This window comes from Chelonia mydas, chromosome 1 (genome assembly GCF_015237465.2).
Source record: "Chelonia mydas isolate rCheMyd1 chromosome 1, rCheMyd1.pri.v2, whole genome shotgun sequence".
In the NCBI taxonomy this organism is placed as follows: Eukaryota; Metazoa; Chordata; order Testudines; family Cheloniidae; genus Chelonia; species Chelonia mydas.
The window spans coordinates 121,377,372-121,399,617 of record NC_057849.1 but is presented as its reverse complement, the minus strand read 5'-3'; the positions used below and the strand labels follow the sequence as shown (position 1 = coordinate 121,399,617).

The 22,246-nt window shown below is 44.0% G+C and overlaps 1 protein-coding gene across 10 annotated transcripts in view; it reads right to left on the bottom strand.

Moving 5' to 3' along the window:
* JADE3 (jade family PHD finger 3) overlaps window positions 1-22,246 on the bottom strand; it is a 105,832-nt gene that overhangs the window by 30,053 nt on the left and 53,533 nt on the right. For all 10 annotated transcript variants that reach the window (XM_043537713.1, XM_037899011.2, XM_037899041.2 and 7 more), the window contains 2 exons: window positions 14,799-14,858; window positions 12,892-12,974 (listed from right to left, as the gene is read on the bottom strand). In XM_043537713.1, the coding sequence (XP_043393648.1) occupies window positions 12,892-12,974; window positions 14,799-14,847 (132 nt within the window). In that variant the 5' untranslated portion in view covers window positions 14,848-14,858. The remainder of the gene's footprint in view (window positions 1-12,891; window positions 12,975-14,798; window positions 14,859-22,246) is intronic.

The window sequence follows — 22,246 nt, the reverse complement described above, 5'->3', positions numbered from 1 at the left end:
CTCCAGCTCTGCCCAGGCCTGCCCCCGCTCCACCCCTTTCCTCAAGGTCCCACCCCCACCTCGCTTCTTCCCACCCCTGCTCCACCCCCTCCCCCTGAGCACACCACATCCTCGCTCTTCTCCCCTTCCCCCCAAGCCTCCTGATCACCGTGAAAGAGCTGATTGCTGCGGGTGGGAGTCATGGGGATGCAGGGAGGAGCCCGAGGTAATGTGGGCCCACGCTGGATAGAAGTGGGGATACACAGTCCACAAAAACTGGGGAATCTGGATCCATACTTCAGCCTAGTAAATTGCCCAGGCATCCCATCAAAAGGCCTGCTTGGACCCCGCCAAGTGTCTGGGGGAGCAGGAAGCAGGCATGGACGCAGACAAGGACAAGGGCGGAGGTCTCCTAAAACCCCTACTCTTCCTCCTACTGTAGTCCTGCTAGGCAGGAGGCAGGAAGAACCGAGCAAATGGCTGAGGGTTATAGTGCTTCCTCGAGGGAGCCAGTGTATGCAGTCTGACTCCCGGACCTAACCTTTCCTAAGCAGAAGGGTTGAAGGCACAGGTCAGAAGAGGAAGAAAACATTTCAGAACAAATTTCTAGAACGTGCTCTCTGTAAAAACTAGATCCTGCGTTTACTAAGCAAGAAACTAAGACAAATTGACAAAAAATGCTGTTTTACTGGGTAAACAGGAGCACTACCTTCCTACCAAAAAACCCAAAAGTAACAAGAAAACATTCAATAAATAGCTTCCTGTGGTCATGTCTCATTAATGGACTATCTTTTGTAAAGCATGTCCCTAACTGTTATTCTAGTTAAGCACGTCCCTAACTGAAAGCAAGGGCAAGCTCAAAATCATGTAGTATTTTTATTTATTTTAGTAAAGAAAATATACAGAATATTCTAACCAGAGACACAAATACCAGTCAACTCAACTGGAAACAGAAGTAGCTGCTATGCTGATGTGGTTTTTCAAGGAGCCATTTTACTAGACAAAAAACAACCAACCAACAACAAAAATCTACATTAGCAAGTGTCAACTAGAAGACTGGGGAAATCAAGGCTGTGTTTATGCTCCACTAACAAGCGCTTTCATAACACTTTACATGCTCAAATCACGGTACACACTTTGTTGTATATTCTCCATATAGATGAGAACTATAGAATTCCTCCCATCCTTTCTGCTAACCTTGCCTTTTCATTAGCCTGTCCTTCTCACAAAGCTGCTCCACAACCATGGTCTGTGATCCCTTGTATCTCGCTAGTCACCCTAGGTAGCCTTATAGGAATGAGTTCTCCAGTATCACTATAGGGAAAAGCCACAACGCAGCTCTGCAAGTGCTTCAGCAGCCCCCAGTTTAGTGGTTCATTTGATATTCTATGCATGGAACAAAGATTACAATATAGCATAACACCCTGAAAGGTTGCTTAATGCCAAAGGCAAATCTATGCCTTTTATTCTTAAAGAGACAAATTCTTGTCTTGCCTAACTACTGAAGGTAATAAACACAGTTGTCTGCCTCTTAACAAGTCTCCTGAAAGATGAGATGATCTTATTTATAAACACACATGCCCACAATTTGCTATTGTAGCACACAAGTTTAAAATTACAGTAATTAGAAACAGATCAGTGTGTTACTGGACAAAAAAAAAAATCCCATAGTCATACCCAGAGCACTGTTTGACAGAAGTGAAATTAGTAAAAGAATGAAAGTTTGTAAGGACTCAAAGCACGAAGGGAGGGATTTTAGTCCTGCTTTACATGCAAACCTCAATGAAACCTTAGCCCAGCGGTCCCCAAATTTTTGATCTCACGCCTCCCCTTACCCCTGAGCCAGGGCCAGGAGCAGGGTCGCAGCGGAGCCACCCATAGTTAAGGTTGCTGGACACTTCTCGTTATAGACCCTGTTATCAGTTGCTTATAAAAAAAAATATGGACTGAAGTTTTTGATGCTAGGTACCTGCACCAGAGGCTTGATTTATTTATTTTAAAGTTTCAGTGGTTTCTCAGAATGGGGTTAGGGAAAATACATTTGCTTGTGTAAAAAATTTAGTACACCTATTTGAAGCTCTTACATTTCCATATTTTGGAGTAGGGATTTGAAATTCGTTAAGAGGGAACTGCTCTGGTGTAAGGGTTGTGCCTTTTACCATCCCAGTGAAAGTTTTCCCATGTCTGTTCAAGTTATAAGCAAGTTTCTGAAAATTAGTTTGCACATTACTCCTGGGGGAATTCTGTGCCACTGTGCAACGTAGAATGTTGCAGAAATTAACATTGTGCATGCAAAATTTCCTTTCCCCCCCACAGAGGGCTTCAGTGCTGCTGGCTGCCATTAGGGGCCACTGGACTTAGAGCCCAGCTCACACACAGAAGACACTGCCGGGGGGAGGAGGAAGGAGCTAGAGAGTTACCAGCAGCTGCAGTTCCCCACATGCCTTGAAAGGAGAGGGCCGCGCACGCGCAGGAAACTCCGTGCAAGCCTGGGATCGAGCATCAGGCTGTTTCTCCCTCTGGATCCCTGAGCTCTGAGGCATGGAGCAGGGCAGGGTGTGTGCGTCTGGGCTGGCCCTGCAACTGGGCTATGGGGAGGAGCGGTTGTGGGTCTCTGGCCCCCCCGGCTGGGCTCGGAGGGGTAGACAGAAAACAGGAACTGGCTTGTCACAGGGGTTTCTTTAACTCTCTACTCCTGGGGGAAATTTTGCGTTTCTCTGTATTGTTGCAGACATTCTTGCTGACAGGCATTTTGAAATAAATTACCAAAATAATTCAAACTGGCGTGATTATGTAGTGTGATTTTGACAAATAAAGTTTGCAGAATTTTAAATGTTGTGCGCAGAATTTTTTTTTTTTTAAATGAAGAATTCCCCTAGGAATAGCACATGCTCAGAGACTTGTTAGCTACATTCTCCAAAAGTTCCACCTGTACTAAGCATGCACTGTCCCCTCACAGCACTTATGTGAGGAATGAACTGCACATGAGACAACCCACAAAGCAAATGAGTATGCTCAATCCAAGGGCTATAGGAGGATAAGACTTTCTCTGCACCTGCTCCTTCCAGTAGTGGGGGATTCACTGCGCTGGCAGGCACCAGTATTGAAACAATAGCTTCCAAGATTATTCAGCACACAAGAGAGACTGGCACCTAGGCATTGAGGAGGAAGAGAAAACAGCAGCCACACTGGAATGTAGAAGGGTAAGAAACAAGTAGGGGGACATGAGGAAGAGAACAAAGAGGCTGGGGAGGAAGAGGAGCTGAAGTCCAACTACTAAAAGCACATTCCCCTACAGAACCTTTTGTAAAATTATGTGCTTAGTGATCATTGCCACACCCAAGGACCAAAGTCTGTCATGGGGTTAAACCCAGCATAGCAGGTACACAACCTAGGATATAATTTTCAGCAGAGATTTTGCAGCTGAAACCAAGCACCAATTCATGTCCACCTCTATCCACTGCTGCCTGACCGTTGGACAATCCCACAGGATAAGCATCAAGGTTCCTTTTTCTTTGTTACAGTGCCAACAAAGAGGATATGGCCTTTATCTTGTGTAACCTCTGTGGCATACAATACATTTTGAGTAAAATTGTTTGTTGCATCAAGCAAAGCCTGAGACAGAGGCATTTTTAACATTAATAATATGCTCTGCCACCTAGATTCTTTTAAGGACTCAAATCTCCTTCCTGCACTTTCACAAAACTCTAAACCAATGGAATTTCTCTTCATTAACAAAATACACACAGTGGACATGGGCCTGGGGAGTTTATGAAGCATTTCTAAGGTACCCACTAGTTCTGAGGTCTCTGGGCCAAACTGATATTTCAGCAAGCGTCTTAGTTGTAACTACTGCCACTCCACTGAGGGTAGCAGGTCATAACATTGCTTTAGCATTAGGAAAGGGACAGCCCTCAACAATGACTGATTATCTGGGAAATCCAAAGGATGCTTCTGCCCAACCAATTCTTCCAAATTATAATTCTGTTCCCAATTTGCAACTCTGAGTTGCCTCAAATAGGTGTTTTTGACAGCAAGGATGAAATTGATCCCTCTTAGTTAGGATAGCCCAGATCTGTGTACCAGCCTCCACTGAAGGCACCTTATTTTCCTCCATTGGGCAAAAAGAACTGCAGAGACCCACTGGGGAAATTGGATGCATTAATGCACATTCAGTTTCCACCCACATAGATAAAAAGATGTTGTCAAATTGGTTCTACCACGTTATCTGTGACCTGATAAAAGCATAATAGTAATTATGTAGGTTTGGGAGCCCAACCCACCCGCCTCACCCCTTGCATACAGGGAATTGGAGGTTGGTTATTTTTTTTTATTTTTATTTTTTTTTTTAATAAACAAAACACAACAACCAATAATCCTGGGTGTTGACCAGGGCCCCACAGGAAGGCTCTAATAATGCTATTAAACCTTTTAAAATAAGATGGAGGAATTTACACAAAATAATTATAACAGTCTCCATATTATTCACCATCCCATTACTTGTGTATCAATACTTTGTTTTTGACCACAGCTGCATCCTGAGCAGAAGTCTTCACTGAGTTACCTAAGCCCAGGTTGCTTTCCTGAATTAATAAACTTAAGCTGGAACCCTGTAAAGTATACAATTTAAGTTTTTTCCTTCAGTGTGCATTAATTTGCTTTTATCAACATTTAATTTAATATGCCACCACACTGCCCATTCACACACGGAACACACAAGAGGTTTGTAAGTTCTCAACGGAATCATGCCCAACTTCTCATTCAGAATCTGATCTTGCAAGGTGCACAAACCTTTCAGACAATGATCAGCAGCTTGCAAGATCAGGCCCTATGATTTCATGTGGCAGGTAATTCTCCCAAAATCACTCTACATAAAAGCTTCATACGTCCAGGTTATAAAACTGGGTACCTTGCACGAAAAGAGCAAAGGTTGGTATGGCATCAAAGCATCTCAGCGTATTATAGTCAGATATGTCCATACGAAATACTATGAGTAAATTTAATGCCCTCGGGGCCAAGATAGAATCCCCTCTGCAGGCAGTTTTGGCCAAGAAAAGGTTTGTCCAGGAATGCAGCAAGGAAACTCCTTTCCACCCCAAAGGCACCTGTTCCAAACCCCCGGGAGTAAACATACACACCGGAATAGTACAAAGAATATAGGAAGGGGAAATATTTATTTACAGAGGGGTGAACGAAGGGGAAAAAAAACAAGGGGGGGGGGAGAATAAAGGTGGAGCAGTAAAACAGGATTACATCCAACACGAGGTTCCACAGTCCCAGTGGTACCACAATACGAAAGGACAGACACTGAGCAATGTGTCTACACTAAGAGTTTTGGGCAAAGTTCCAATCTGGCAGTGAATCTCAGATGCTCCTCGTCATCTCTGATGCCAGTAAACTTTCCCCAACAAACCCCTCTGGTGCCCACTTCTGCCACTCTCTGAAAATCCACAGAGTGACAACCTTCCACTTCGCTAGCTACAGCTTCCCTTCTTATTCCCAATGCAAAGTTACCAGCCCTAGTACTCTCAGCTCCATACAGCTCTGAGCAACAGATATACTGGGTCCAGCTCTGGTTTGTCTTTCTTGGGTGATTCCTCCCTGGCACAGTGCTCCTCCTGTCCTTGGGCATCTGCGGTCAGCCGCTTGATCCCTCCAGGCTTTAGGCAAGTTCTTGACTGCTTATGTGGGGGCCTGCATACCGTACCTCTCTTGCTTGGAGCTACTGACACCTTAAGTTGAGGAGGAAGAAGGAAGGAGTGTGTGTTCATTTACTATATGTTCCATTCTATGCATCCGATGAAGTGAGCTGTAGCTCACGAAAGCTTATGCTCTAATAAATGTGTTAGTCTTTAAGGTGCCACAAGTACTCCTGTTCTTCTTGACACACCTCTGTCGCTCTCCTTCTCTCCACTCCACTGGAACAACCAGCACTCCCTCTCTCTCAGGGAGAAAGTTTTAAAGGGGCCATGCTCTCTAAACCCCAAGGGGGCTACATAAGCAAAGAAGGGAAGATGTGAAACCAGCATTTCTATGTGAGGAGAGTTAAAATAGCATGGGAGCCCTGTTTGAAGATTGCAACCTGAACTCTGCGTTCCTTAAAATTCCAAGGGGGAAATTTTCCCAGGAATTAAAGGAGCACAAGTCCGAGTGACTATCAGTGGAACTCATGCTTCTAAATCCCTTAGGCACTTTTGGAAAATCTCCCCCTTGGAAAAGGAGCATTCACTCTACTGCAACCTTAACAAAAAGTTATTCAAAGCAACCTCTAAAGCTAACTGGTGGGAAAAAAAAATGTCTTGGCCCAACAGCTACTGTATTACTTTAATATCATGAAAACAGCTAAAGTTTTAATTTATAAAACTCTAAAGGTGGGGGTGGAAGGAGGAGAGAACACTTAAGTTTAGAAATTTGGAGACCTAGCAAACCAAGACTTTGTGTAAGAAACACAAAGGGGGAGGGAGAGAGAGAGAGAGAGATCTCAAGTACTTGGGAATACTTGGTGAGAAGATGCCCAAAAAAGAAGTGAAAAAACAAATACACATCTGGTAAACCTGACTTCTGATCTTTCAGTGAGTGGCAATGTAAAAGAAAGACTACTTAGCGGGGACCAGAAAAAAGTATCCAGAGAGCTATTTACAGCATTAGGACCTTTTTTAGATTTTCTGCATTAACTCTAGAAACAGTCTGGTTCCTGGTAAGCAGAAGTCACTGGAAGGAGACCAATTCCAATTCATTAGCAGGACACTACTGTCAAGCTAGAAAAAAAATACATCACCTTTTATCTAAAAATCTAACAGGTGCAGTTAACCTAAAATTATTGTAATTGTTTTGAAAGGTGGGGGAGGGGGGAAGGGGGGGAAAGGATCTCCTTTTCAGTCTTTATACACAAAGTGCTGACAAATATATGGTCAATTTCACTGTTTTGTTGATGATCAGCAGGACTTCCTGTCATGTACTACTCTGCAAGCTCTTTTCCAGGCCCACAATGGCTGTTTATCCCTAGGCAGCAGAACTGAAGCTAACAGTCAGGTAGATTTTTTCCCCCATAGTCCTGGACTTTATTTGGAACTAATCTACGAGATACAAACCAATCAAAAACCATTAAAGAAAACTGGCAGCAGAATGACTGTACCCAATTGGGTGAGGATTCTGGGCAACGGTAAGCAGAAACAACTAATGTTTGTATACTTGGGTAACAAAATTGAGGAACTAGAACTACTGGTGCAGAAAGTAAAACCAGATATTACAGGAACAACAAGAACATGGAGGAATAATAGTCATTACTGGAGTAATGAAGGGAACTGAAGGGAATGTGTTGTTCAGGAAAGACAGAAATAAAAGGTAAAGGCGGTAGAGTAGCATTGTATATTAATGATGACGTAGACTAAAGAAATTAGAAGTGATGGAATGGATAAAACAGTCTCTTTGGGTCAAGATCACTTAGGGGAAAAAAGTTCCCACATTCTCCCGTGGGGTAATGCTGGGGGTTTGTAGTATACCCCAGGATCCAATTTGGGTATGGACAGAGACCTTGAATATTTTTAAATAATAAATACTACTGGAAAGTGTGATTATGGGAAACTAACTAGATACAGATTAGAGGACAAGTGCTACTAATAATAGTAGGACCCAGATTTTCCTGGATGTGATAAGCTGACAGATTTCTTCACCAAATAGTTGCTGAACCAACAAGAGGTGATGCCATTTTAGATTTGGCATTGGTGAGTAGTGAGGAACTCAGAAAAGCTGGTTGTAAGAGACAACCTTGGTTCAAGTGATCATGAGCTAATTCAGTTTAAATTAAATGGAAGGATAAACAAAAATAGATCTGAACTAGGGGCCTTGACTTCAAAAGAGCAAACTTTTAAAAAAATTAAGGATATTAATTAGGGAAGTGGACTGGTCTGAAGAATGCAAGGATCTGAATGTGGAGGGCGCCTGCAATTACTTCAAGTCAAAATTGCAGAAACTATCTGAAGCCTGCATCCCAAGCAAGGGGAAAAAATTGGTAGAGAAGGGTTGCAGACCAAGCTGGATGAGCAAGCATCTCGAACAGATTAAGAGAAAGCCTACAAGGAAAGCTACCCTCCTAAAAGGTCAGAAAACATAGGGAAAAAGTGAGAACTGTCAAAACCCAAGCAGAGCTGGACCTTGCAAAGGCAATTAGAACTAATAGTAACAGGTTCTATAGCCACATAAATAGAAAGAAAACAAAGAAGTTGGACCACTAAACACTGAGGATGGGGTGGAGATAAAAGATAATCTAGGCATGCCCCAACACCTAAACAAATACTTGGTCTCGGTTTTTAATAAGGAAAATGAGGATCTTATAGTGGCAGGGTGGCTACTGGAAATGAGGATAATGAAGTAGAAATTGCCACATCTGAGGTGGACGTCAAATTTACATCTTAACAGGACTAAATCGGGGGGGCCCAGATAATCTCCATCCAAAAATATTAAAGGAACGGGCACATGAAATTGCAAGCCCAATAGCACGGATTTCTAATGAATCTGTAAACTTGGGGGTTGTACCCTATGACTGGAGAATTGCTAATACAGTCCCTATTTTTAAGAAAGGAAGAAAGTGATCTGGGAAACTACATGCCTATTAGTTTGATCTTAATTGCATGTAAGGTCTTGGAACAAATTCTGAAAGAGAAAAAACAGTTAAGAACGTAGAGGTTAATGGTAATTGGGACAAAATACAATATGGTTTTACAAAAGGTAGGCCCTGCCAGACCAACCTGCTCTCCTTTGAGGAGGAGGAGACAACAAGTCACACTGAAAGGAACTGTGAGGCTGGAGAGAGGTTACTAGTGGAGTTCCTCAGGGATCAGTCTTGGGACCTGTCTTATTTAATATGTTTATTAATGACTTGGCACAAGAAGTGGGAGTGTTTTAATGAAATTTGCAGATGACATGAAGTTGAGATGTATTGCCAATACAGAGGATATCATACAAGATTTGGATGAGTTTGTAAACTGGAGCAATAAAAATGGGATGAAATTTAACAGTGCAAAGTCATGCACTCAGGGACTAACAAGAATTTTTGCTATAATCTGGGGATATATCAGTTGGAAGTGACAGAGAGGAGAAAGACCTTGGTATATTTGTTGAATACGGGATGACTGAGCTGCCAGTGCAATGCAGCCGTGAAAAAGGCTAATGCAGTGCTAGGATACATCAGTCAAGGCATATCCTGTAGAGAAAGGGAAGTGTTAGTATCATTATACAAGGCACTGGTGAGACCGCATCTGGAATATTGTGCGCAATTCTGGTCTCCCATGTCTAAGAAAGATGAACTCAAACTGGAACAGGTGCAGAGAAGGACTATTAGGATGATCAGAGGAACAGAAAACCTACCTTATGAGAAGAGACTCCAAGAGCTTGGTTTGTTTAGCCTAACCAAAAGAAGGCTGAGGGGAGGTATGACTGCTCTCTATAAATACATCAGAGGGTAAATAAGTCCTCTCCCTCCCTGGTATTTAAGTGAAGCGCCAATGTTGACACAAGAAAAAAAATTTAATATAAACTGGTTATCGGTAAGTTTAGTCTTGAAATTAGATGACAGTTTCTAACAAGGAGTGAAGTTCTTCAACAGCCTTCAAGGTGAATAGTGGGGGGGGGGGGGGGGGGGGGGCAAATCAATCAATCAATAAATCAATCAAACTGTCTTGAAGACTGAGCTTGATAAGTTATGGTATGATAAGACTGCCTACAGTGGCATGCAGCCAATCTGCAACAGCTAGTAGCAAATATGTCCAGTGGCTGGTAATGGGACACAGCTCTGAGTTACTACATGTCTAACTGATCGCCATATTTGGGGTCAGGAAGAAATTTTCCCCTGGGTCAGACTGGTAGAGACCCTGGGGGTTTTTCGCCTTCCTCTGCAGCATGGGTCACTCACAGCTTTAAACTAATGTAAATGGCAGATTCTCTGTAACCTGAAGTCTTTAAATCATGATTTGAAGACTTCAGTAACTCAGCCAGCAGTTAGGAGTCTATTTCAGGCGTGAGTGGGTGAGGTTCTGTGGCCTGCATTGTTCAGGAGGGTCAGACTAGATGATCATGATGGTTCCTTCTGGCCTTTAAGTCGATGAGACAACTGAAAGTCACATGCATAGAGAGAAAGGGGTAAAGGGTTGAGGTTGGACCCAAGCAGTTTAGTAATGTTCCCTTAAGAAGGGTTTAAAAAAAAAAATTAAAAATCAGGACATTCTTCTACAAGAAAATTGTATTTTTTTTTTTTTTTTTTTTAAGATCAAGTTGCAAGTGTCCCTTTAAACATTGTAGCAGGAAAGCAGGATTTCAAGCACTATTAGAATAGTTGGTCTGATGAAGTTCAAAGACACTTAATTATTTTTCATCAGAGTACACTCTAGTTTAATTGAAAAAGGAGATTCATACTTGGAAGATAGTCTCTTACTGGCAAACCAGACCGAGTGCATGTTTTGGGGCTAAAGATACGTACTCACAGTTAAGAGACAGAAAATGTAACGTGTAAAGGAAACTAAAGTATGAGAAACACATGCCTAATTTTATCTTCCAATAGCTATTACATACAGCTATACATTTGATGAGTCTTCATATTTATTGTTGTTCATATGTACATGCGTATAAAGACGGGTGGAAGGGAGTTGAAGCGAAAATAGGAGATAGGAGAAGATAGGAGAGTCCCTCTGCAGGGAGACATGGGAGAGCCACAGCTTAAGGAACATGGGGATCTGGGTGGGAAGAGCATGCCTGGGTAAAGGGATGATGCTACAGAATATTTAAAATAGTGGCAGACATTAATATTCTCATTAATTGCAGTTCATATTTGTCTTTCTGGTACGAAGGCTGAATTACTGTACAGAGAAAATCCTTAAGAAGATTTCGGTGGTTAAAACTAGAATCTAAGCATATTATTGAAGAGTGCGATTTCATAAGGAAACATTTTACCAAAAAAGACAGACTTTTTCTTGGCAGTGCAAATGACAGGTCACTACATATACCATTGATCAATCTTCCCCCATGCTTCAGAACACTTGTTCAGTTTCTCTTTTAAAACATCTACTAACATTGGGGAACTTAATTAACACTTGCTAAAACTAACTTTGGGAGAACAAGATACACATTTTAGACACTGCCCTTTCCCACCAAACCAAATACATTAAGCCAGTAAGCAGCATTTAATTAAGGGACTTCCACCTGCTCTTGAATTCTCATAAGGACAGGCAAACTTGTCCATTCACAAAATGTAGTCAGCATTTCATTGTGCGCACTCCCCCGCAAATAGAGGAATTTTGCTGCATACATTTTCCTGGATGAACCCAATCTAGCTATTTATACAACTCCCATCACAGCAGGTGGCTAAAAAGCCTATCATTTTGTACAGCATACATTTTTACCTTGAGCCATGAATCTCTGGTTTAAATTCTAAAGAATCAAAACATTTTCCCCATGCTGTCAGTTCACACTTCCCTCAGCTATCAATAGTCACACCGGCACACATGGGCATTTGTGGTTTTTCAGGGGGGGTTTTGGGAAGGGATTAAGGGGGGGTGGAGGTGGCACAAGATTGGCAACAAGTGAATAGAAAAATAGTTCCCTCAGGGAATGATTAGTTCACTTCAGCCCCTAAGAAAGAATGTCAGACTTCATAATGCTTCCAAACGGGAAAGCAGACCATCAGGGGCTAAGCCCCACATATAGTGGCAGAGCTGTCACAGTAAATACTTGTAGGATGACTGATATACTGCATCACCACTTGTGGGCTACTGTGCCTGAAGCTGCTCTAGCCTCTAGCAATCACTGTAGCCTGGTCCTCCAGCATGTAGACCTCAGGTGACAGTAGGGTGACCAGATGTCTTGATATTATCAGGACCATCCGGATATTAGAGTCTTTGTCGTATATAGGCAACCTATTACTCCCTCCTCCATCCCGATTTTTCACACTTGCTATCTCTTCATCCTACGTAACAGAGGGAGAAAGCAGAGACCAGGGAATACAGGCTTCTATGGTGTCAATCGTCTTCAGCCCTACAGAAGGCTCCCTACTGGGTATGCTCCTGCTTCTCCAGGTCCAATCATTGGTAGAAAGTGGAGATTTGAGTTAGGGAATAGAGTCCTGAGCCAGACAGGAGAGGGAAGAGCTGTGTGTCTAAAGATAGATTTTCTCACCTGCAGAGACTGGGTACATACGTTTGCAATGGAGTGTGGCACGTCCTGATACTGGGGAAGTAGGGTGAGAGGTTAAGAAAGCGGGCATGTACTCAGCCCATAGGCATAGATGTTCGATATTCCTGAGAAGGTGAGAGATGGGCTGGAGAGAGCTGAGTGGTCTTAGGGAGGTTCTCAGCCAGCAGGGGGATGGACTAGGTTGACATGGTTAAGCACAGGGGAGTGGAACCAATTGGTGACAAGCATGTAGAAAGGGTGAGGCAGCAAGGGGACATGGCAGAGTTAAGAGCTAGATTTGAAGGGATGAGGCTGGAATTAAGAAAACTGTAAGGCGATGACAGAGTAAATACAGTCCTTTCCTATCCTGCCCTTTGAAGTGTCCCCATGTTTCATTCTGAAGAGGGCACCCCTGCCCCTTAACAGCCAGCCTTATATGCCCCCCAAAACTCACCAAAGTGTCTGTATTTCACTTTCAAAATAGGATCAGCCTTCAAGGGAAAAGATCATGTGGGTCACCTTCTTCTCTGCAGCCCCACCATTCATTTTAGGCCCCAGACACCACTACTTCCATACTACTATCCAAACATCCTGTTTGTGGACTGGGAGCATGCAGTTTCATTTGAGAGATTTTACAGTTAACACGATCACCCCTCTCCCCCAAACCCATAGTTCAAAGCTTAGAGACAAAAAATATACATTACAAAATAATCAGATTACCACAATCTAAACTTTAACCATTGTTCTCACCTCAGCAGGTTTCTTTTGTTCATTTGCTGGAGTTTTTGATTTGCTCCTGTATTTGGAACAAGAGGAAAAGGAAGTGGAAGGACCTATTTAAAAAAAAAATACAAGAGTTTAGTTGTAACCCATTGAATTTCACATAATTCCTCGATATATTGCAAGGCACTATAGACTTGAATCATCTTTCTGGGTCAGCTGTACCCAAACAGGAACTTTCATGAAGCCTGTAGCCCAACCACAGTCTCTTCTCAATATGTGTAGTTTCAGAAAGAATAAGTGAAACCATGATCAGAATATTCCCTGCTCTGCCTGATACACACCAGGTAAGAGCAGAGAGGACACGATTATGCAGATTCCTTCCCTTTCCACCAGCAATGTTCCCTCTAATTTTTTACGTCCATGTGCGGAATCAATTTTGCTATGTGCACCTATATGGAGGGGATGTGTGGTGGGGGTGTGGCCGAGGGGTTCGGAGTGTGAGAGAGGGCTTAGGGCACTGTCGGGGGGTGCGGGCTCCTGGGTGTGGCTGGGGATGAGGGGATTGGGGTACAGGAGGGGCTCAGGGCTAGGGCAGAGGGTTGAGGCTGGGGTGTGGACTCTGGGGTAGGGCTGAGGCAGAGGGTTGTGATGCAGGCTCTGGGGTGGGACCAGAGATGAGGGGTTTGGGGTGCAGGCTCCCCCGGGGCTGCAGTGGGGAGAGGACTCCACCCAGCCCTCTCTCGCCACAGCAGCAGCTCGGGGCTGGGGGAGGGGCACCTCTCCTCTCCCCAGCAGCTCCGCCAGGGCCAGGCCAGGGAAGGGGCACCTCTCCCCACCTGCACGGCCCTTGAGAGCCTGCTGCGTAGCAAAGCAGCTTACAAGGAACTTAGTTTTACACCCAATGCAGGCAATATTGGAGGGAGTAAGAGTACAGGAGGACTGAGGGAGACTAGAGAATCAAGATGGCGTTAAACTAAAGTGCAGAGATGCACAAAAATCACTGTCACTGCACTGCCAAGTTTTTAAGAAGATACTGGGTCAATATGTGATGCAATATATCATGTCTGTGTGACTCAAATGCAACATCAGCTGTTAATAGTGTCAGATTTATGTAATGCTTAACAAAAACAGATCAGTCACTGCCCTGAAGAGTTTACACAATTTGATCCAGGGCCTCTAGACCCACAACTCAGTATCTCAGTATCTTGAAGGGAAAGACAAAAATATAAACCAAAAGTGTGCCAAGAAAATTAAGACAAAAGTTTAAGACATTTGGTAGACATTTTTTCCATTTAGATCTCAATCCTCAAGCTGATCTGTATGGGCAGAATCCTGAACCCCTGTGGAGCCCAACTGCCATTTATATAAATGCTAAAAAGGATGTCCCATTCATCTCTAGGCACACTTAACATGAGTGTAAAAACACATCCTAAGCGAAGTGTTTTCAGATACCCAACTACACATACCTTCTCCCACAAACAGTTCTCTACCCCTACAATTAAAATTTTTCCACTGAGGCTCTGCACAGGCTAGACCAATCATTCACATGGATCAGCTTACAGACTTTGGGCGCTCTCTCACACTCACTCACACACACACACACACACACTTCAAAAATATATATATTTCTGACTACACCCAATTTTCCTCGACAGCGCATGCTCTCCTGCGTTATGGAATTTTCTCTGAAAGTACACATTACGTTCAAATTCTGCACAAGATTCAAATTCTCTTCCTGAAATTATCAGGTTTTGTAATTTCATCTCTTCTGATGACAGATTTCAGTATTTTGAATTTTGGAGAAAGCAAAAAAGGAAAGGAAATCAAACTTGTTTAAAAAAAAAAAAAAAAGGGTAAAACAGTTTGCCCTCAAGCCACAGGAGGAAACCATAAGGAGGTGACAAACCAAGGGAAGATTAATGCATACTACTTACTCTCATTGTCTGAACTGTCACTGGTGCTTAGATGCCTGTGGCGTTTCATCCTGACGCATCCTAAAGACAGAAAGAAAGTTGATACCATCCATTCTACCAGGCAATCAAAGGACTTGCTTACACACTTCCCCGCAGTTTGGACTATGGGGGTGTGAATAGCAGCACATACCAAGCTGCTGCACTAACTTCTCCATTGATGATGCAGGCGCAAATTAAGAAGTTCCTAATTTGCCTCAATTAGTCCTGTTTCAAAATGCTTACATTAATGAAAAATAGGAACCCTTTAGTTCACATCTGCAACATTCACACAGGGGAGTTACCATGCAGCACTTTGGTGCGCACTGCTATTCACACGAACATAATCCAAACTGTGTGGCAGTGTAGACATGTCCAAAGTCTCTGTGGATCCTGCTGGTTCACAGCAGGCTAGTCACACACAAAGCAGGATTTCTCTGAAGAGTTTTCTCAAGTATGTAAATACCTGGTGATCTAGCAATAGTTAATCACAAACAAAATGTAGTGGCCAGGCACACACAGCTCTATTTATGAGATTTAATATCCTCAGAGTTAAATCACAAACAAAATGTCTCCTTTAAACTTTTTTTTAGAAGTTCAACCCGCTCAACACTGGTTGCTTTCTATAACCCATCTGCTCAGCTAAAGGAAGAGTTGCCATGGTGGCAGTTGCTAGTGGAGTGGGCAGAAGCACAGAAATAAGATGGCAATAGAATAAGACAGGGAGATAAGTGAAAAAAGAAAAAAAAGAAAAAAAAAAAGAGGGTTCTGTGAACATGTAAGGGTATATTTTAAATTGAGGGTATTCAGACAACACTGAAGAATAGTAATTTAAATAATCAGACCAGAGCTTTATTTAAAAGAAAAGCTTAGATACCAGAAGTGCCCTTTCAAGAGTCTGAAAAGTGACAGCGTCAATAACAATTCTATGACTGCATCATTGGTTTCATAAGCCAACATTTTTTAGGTTGCTATTTTAAAAAGTTTAGAAGACAAGCAGAGAGAGGAAGGAAAATTTGAGCCAAAAGAAAAAGAGAATAATTTAAAATATCTGATATGCCAATCAAAAAGTGTCAGCATAAATCCAAATACATTTTTACAGGTCTATGTGCCCCAGTGACAGTGTAATAAAAAATTGATAGTTGCCTAATTAAAGTGATAGCCTTCTCACAAAATTAAGGGATCTTGGCCATCTAAACAGGCTATCTGCACCTCTGTATCCCAATTCCTCACCATGCTTTACTGAAAGGCAGCAGTACCACATTAAAGTGTTTGCTGTACCAGAATTGCTTGTCCATACCATAAGCTTACTTTATTAGATGAAAACTTCCTTCCTACAAAAACTGCTAAAAAAAGACTAGCACATTTTGTATTAAACACTTATCAATGGTTCTTGAGTGTACCCAAAGCCCGTGGGATAAACAGGATTTCCAGTACAGGGAGCCTTTCAGAAGGCTTTGAATTTCAGTGGAATGGTTAAATTACTCAAAATCTCCACTGGTTTTCAGTTTAAGGTCTTTGTAGCGAAAGGGGCGTGGCCTCCTTCCAAGCATGACAGGCAGGGATGGCCACTTACACCCTGGTGGGTGAAGCCAGGCAAGCCATGCCCGCACCACCGGAATAAGGAGAGTGGTACAGGAAGTATAAAAGGCTGACCCTGCAGCTCAGTCGGGCTGGAGCTGCCAAGGGAGACAGATGCTTCTCCCCTACTGCTGGAGCGGGATGCCAAGGAGGACCTCTGCTGTCCCAAGGACTTGTCTGAGCTTCCAGAGTGCCCCACCACTCCAGACATCAAGATGCTGCTGGGACTACCATTGGCGGTGTATCCGGGAAGATAGAGGACAACCCTTGGATGCAGGTACACCCCAAGGGGAGGGGAGGAAGTAGCCCAGGGACAGCTGACAGTAGTCCAGCTGCAGTGCTGCCTGACAACAGGTCAGCGTGTTGCAGCTGGATTCCCCACTGACCCAGTAACAAAACACCTTGCCACTATTCAGGCCCTGGGCTGGGAGCCAGGTGGGCCCGGGTCCTCCTACCACCCTACCTTAGGCCAGGAGGTCTGTGTTAGTTTACTGTCCACCAGAGCTAGGATGCTAGATTAATTGCTCTGCCCTGCCCGCAGGCCAGAACCTTAAGACTGCTTGGTGTCCACCCTGCCTGAGACTAGACTATTCACTGGTCTGCCAGAGCCCTAGACTATTTGGAGCTCCCCCTTGCCTAAGGGCTTGCGCCCCAGAGCCTGATGACTGCTCAGCCCCACTCAGAGGGCCTAGACACCCAAGACAGCTAATTTCCCATTGTTCCAGATGTAGCGGAATGAGACAACATGGGGGGCACTGACTCCCTCCGAAATCGACAGGGAGGGGACTGCCAGGCATTTTTACAGGCTTGAATTTACGGAATATAATCTTAATAGCAAATATATATTTAAAGAATACCTTTGATGTCCTTCCTCTAGAGAGAAAGATTTATAAACAGAGAACTTGAGGGGAAAAAAACTGCATTACTAAAGTTAAGACTTCAAAATTCTTTGTGCGAGGACACCTACTCTACTGAAGTCTTTTTTGGCTGAGGTGGCATTTGTGTAAGTTTGTGCAGGAGACAGTGTTGCCAAGTTTGTTTTAATACAAGCTAAAGTAAAATAGCTGCTAACAAGGTTAATGTAATGTGTACAATGGGTAATATAATTCTAAATAAAACTGAATTATGAACTGAACTATACAAGAAAAGAAAACAATCACCACTTCTATGGCTATTTTAGTCTTAACTGGGCCCTTACTATGCAAGATTCATCTGAAGCTAATAACTCAAATAGCGACTTCCCACACTGAAGCAGCTTTGTAGAAACAAAGCAGCCACACCCCAGCCAAAGCTTATGTCCCAACAGGAGAGCTTCCTCACATTTTCCAGCCGTGCAGAATTTCAAACTACACATAGAAACTAAGCATAGAGTGGGCTAGAATCAGACCAATGAACTGTTACGTGAATCCTTTTAGGCATGAGAATCTCAAGAACTCCGAAAGTGTTAGAGTTGGAGGGGTTCCACTTTAAATAAGTTTCTGGGGCAGCGTGTTTGTCGCGGTATTAGTCTTAGGCCTTGTCTACACTGCCGCTTTACAGAGCTGCAACTTTCTCGCTCAGGGGCGTGAAAAAACACCCCCCTGAGCGCTGCAAGTTTCAGCGCTGTAACGTGGCAGCATAGACAGCACTCCCGCACGGGTAGCTACTCCCCTCGTGGTAGTGCCGCGACTACATGGCCACGTTTAAAGTGCTGCCGCAGCAGCGTTTTAACGTTGCTAGTGAAGACGTGCCCTTAGGGTTAGCTGTGGGTGTTGGCGATGTGATAGGGAAGACCAAGGTAGTAATCAGCAGCAGCTAAGACTGGAGTTTAAGGTTTGACCAACAAAGCCCTAAATGGCTTGGCACTCACCTGCCTAAGAGCTCGCATGTCACCTCATGCCATACTGTAGCAGACAAAATCACCAGAGATGCTCAAGCTGAAGTCCCTCAGTATAAAAGGGTTGGCTTTCTCTACAACAGGGTACTCTCCTGGCTTTGAAGCTTGCTCCCCCTTGGTTTGAAATAGCTCTAACTTGTTGACTTTCTCGATATGTTGCAAAGGGGGACACTGCTGGAAGGCTAATTCTTGGGTGCGCATAAGGTATTATTCCTCATTTGCCTTTTAATAGATGGTTTGAGTGGTTGCCGCTGGTTTTGTTTTTATAGTCAGTTGAGCTTTTTAAACAATTGCTAAAGGTGCTGAAAGTTTGGGATCAGTTACAAATCTACAGTTACACAGTGATAGAACTGCCTTGTTAGGTGCTATGAACTCAACTGTTTAAAGAGTGCAACATAAACGTTTGCCTGAACGGGTTAAACATGTCAAGGGACAGCACTATAATAGAAATACGACAAAGCCTAGATTGGTGAGTCTGCATTTGGCAAAGTTAGTTGGTAGACAGGAGATGCCAAATTTAATTATGGCTTATACACAGAGATATGAGCTGGAATGGCAAACGTAATAGCTACTTTCATTTACAGATATAGAGAAAGGAAAGAAAGCAGCTAAGCTCTAAAGTGCTTAGCACAACTATGAAAACAATTCCATAGTTAAAATGGGTTATTTTTTTTAAACCTATTAATTAGGTTTCTTGGAGCTTTCTTACAATAGCTCAGACAGTGGATTTACACCTCTGTTCCAGCCTGTAGAGGGGAACCAGAAAGCTAATGGTGTTATAGAAGAGTAAGCTTCCATCCCAAAAATGTGGTGGTCTCATCTTGCCATGTAAGTCTCCTGGACACTATCCTTAGGCCACCACGAAAAGGGTGCCAGAGTCACATACTCTTTAGGATTCAATTAAGTATGGTTCTCAAGATCTAAAAATAAGTAACTTCTGGAGGGCAGGCTGGGAGAACAGCTTAGCCACTTCCCCATCTACGCAGAAAACAAAAGGGTCCCTCCATTAAACAAAAAACAAAAAAACCCTGCAACTCTCCTCATAAAAAAAACAGCTGCCAAGAACCTTGTCTTTAGAGTAAGGAACCAAATGGGAACCCAAGTTTCAAATGGCTGATTTATCCAATCTTTCAACAGCAGGCTAAAATTTCATGAACAAAGGACGCAATGCGTCACCAGATCTAAAAAGAAATCCAGAAAACCCAATGCTTCCCCAATCCCCTTGAAAAGAAACTGAGTCAGATCCTTTACTACTGAATACCTCCTTCTCAGATTCAAGGAAATTAACTCAACCCCTTTGCAAGGCCCTCCTGAAAAAAGAAAGTTCATTCATACCTGAATATGACAATGCATTAGAGGTTTTCCTCTCTAGACTAGCCCACAAATGTCCTCTGAGTATGGTACACTGCAATAGTTTCACATGAAAATAACTCAATGAAGTTCTCTTTCTCAAATGTCATACCATGAACACAGGTAAAGCAAGGTGCTAAGCAAGCATTAGACCATGCGCAAAGACAGGAAAGTGAGACTGACTAAACCCTCTTCATCACAGACCATACATCCTTGGAGCACACTGGTGCTCCAACGAATTTCTCAGCCTTGCAGGATACCATGTTATTACTGTCCAGTGTATGTTTACAGAAGGAGGGGAGAGGGTTGTGGGGAACCCCCACTCCCAAGTTTTTAACCATCCCTCCTCAGGAGGGATCCATGGAGCAGTCTTGTAAAGACCACCAGCTCAGAAACAAAATGATTGAACGGTACTGTGAAAGTATACACATAGAAATAGTTCGGGCAAGATGTTATAACACCAAGAGAATGGGAAGACTGCTATGCTAAGACCCACGCTGTAAAAGAGGCTGAAATATGGTCCCAGCTTTTCACCACTCTGGTGCCAGATAGAAATACCTTGTCCATTTGGATACATTAATAAATCCAACAAGGAAGGAATCAACATGATCATTTTCCGGGTAACTATACTCACTGCCTTCAAAGTACACACTAGCTATTGGTAACATGGCCTCTAATTCAGAGTGAGAGAGAGTCAGTCAGTCAGTCATCAACATGGGGATGTGGCCCTGAATTTACAGCCTCCCATTACTCCAGCCACTGCCCATTTCTGCTAAAGAAGAAAAATGGCCAGAGAGAAAAAGACTTGAATTCCAGAGAATAGTTATCGGCCACCACATCTAGTCTATAGTAAATGCAGTTCCTCCACCCCAAGTCACCCCACCGGGCTGTCAATTCTGTTGAAGCAATCTACACTAAAAGGTAGAATGTACTTTCCATAGAATCAGTTATGGACACTTTGCCTTGTTGCAGGATATCAGCCCAGCTTTATAAGTTTCTACCAAAGGAGAAATCATAACATGACATTTGACATTCTGAATGACAAAAAGTTTCCAGAACAGACAAGTAAAAGAGGATTTCCTATCATAGGCACCCCATTTCTCATCCATCATCTCCTGGAGAGATTTATGTACTTTGAGAACTTTGCCCAGCTTCTCAGTGCTAGCAAAGATCAGCTCTGCCCATGGAGATCCTCAGCCTTCAGTACACAGCGGATATTGTTTTACTAGTGTCACTGAGCTGACTTGTTTCAACAAGGCCAAATTCAGGGAAGTTTTATCTTCATCATTCCCAGATTCCATCAGGGGTATTACAGGCTGTAAAAACTGTAAGACACTACTTCCAAAGGCCTGTGGTAAGCAATTCTAAGTGCCCACTATAGTCCTCACGACACCTGAAAGGACTTGTTTTTATTAAGCCTGAGCAGAGGCTATTGCTTTCCAGAACATCTATGCAAGAACTGCGATCACCCATCAGGCCCGGATCGTTATTGGCATGGAGCAACTGAGTTTGGAAAGGAGACAGCTGCTAAACGGTAATCCCCATGGATCCCCCACCATGGGAACCTATTTGGAGTCAATTTGAGCCCTCACAGAGATTCCTCCATTTGCCAAAGATATTTAATAGATTTGAGAATATGAGAACTCATCCTACAGCAGGGGTGGGCAAACTTTTTGGGCCAAGGGCCACATCTGGGTGGGGAAACTGTATGCAGGGCCGGGGAAGAGGGTTGGGGTGCGGGAGGGGGTTCGGTGTGCAGGAACGGGCTCAGGGCAAGGGATTGGGCCAAAGGAGGGTGCGACAGGGGGCTCAGGGCATGGAGTTGGGGGGCAGGAGGGGTCCAAGGTGCAGGCAAGGAGTTGGGGGGCAGGAGGGGTTCGGGCTCCAGCCCAGCACCGCTTACCTAAAGCGGCTCTGGGGTGGCAGCAGCACGCACCGCGGCCAGGGCAGGCTCCCTGCCTGCCCGCGCGCCCTGGCCCCATGCCGCGCCGCTCTGGGAAGCGGCTGGAACCACATCCTTGTGCAGCCCCGGGGGGGGGGGGGGGGCGGGGGAGGCGCCCCACAGGGCTCCGCGTGCTGCCCTTGCTATGCCTCCAGGTACCTCCCCCAAAGTTCCCATTGGCTGTGGTTCCCCGTTCCCGGCCAATAGGAGCTGCAGGTGGCAGTGCCTGGAGGCAAGTGCGATGCACAAAGCCCTCTGCCCCGGCCATCCCCCTTGGGCCCCAGGGACGTGGTGCCAGCTGCTTCTGAGAGCAGCGCGGGGCCTGCAACACCATAAGGGTGACAATCCCGCTGGCTGGATCCAAAGCCCTGAGGGGCTGGATCCAGCCCACGGGCCATAGTTTGCCCACCCCTGTCCTACAGAATGGTCAGGAAGAGAAAGCAATACTGATAAAGCACCAGTGGAGTCAGATCTCCATTTTCCTGAGTATCTCAAAAATGGCCAGGGTTCCCTCTGAAGGAAGTGGGCAGAAACATCTTGAAGAGAAGCACTAGACAGTGAGTGGGAGGGTAGTGGAGCAGCTGGGTCCTCAAGTGTAGTAGGAACACGTAGTATTGAAATCCTACCCGAAGGACGTAACAAATCCTGTAAGAACAGGTGTGGGTTCAGCATGCTGATATACTC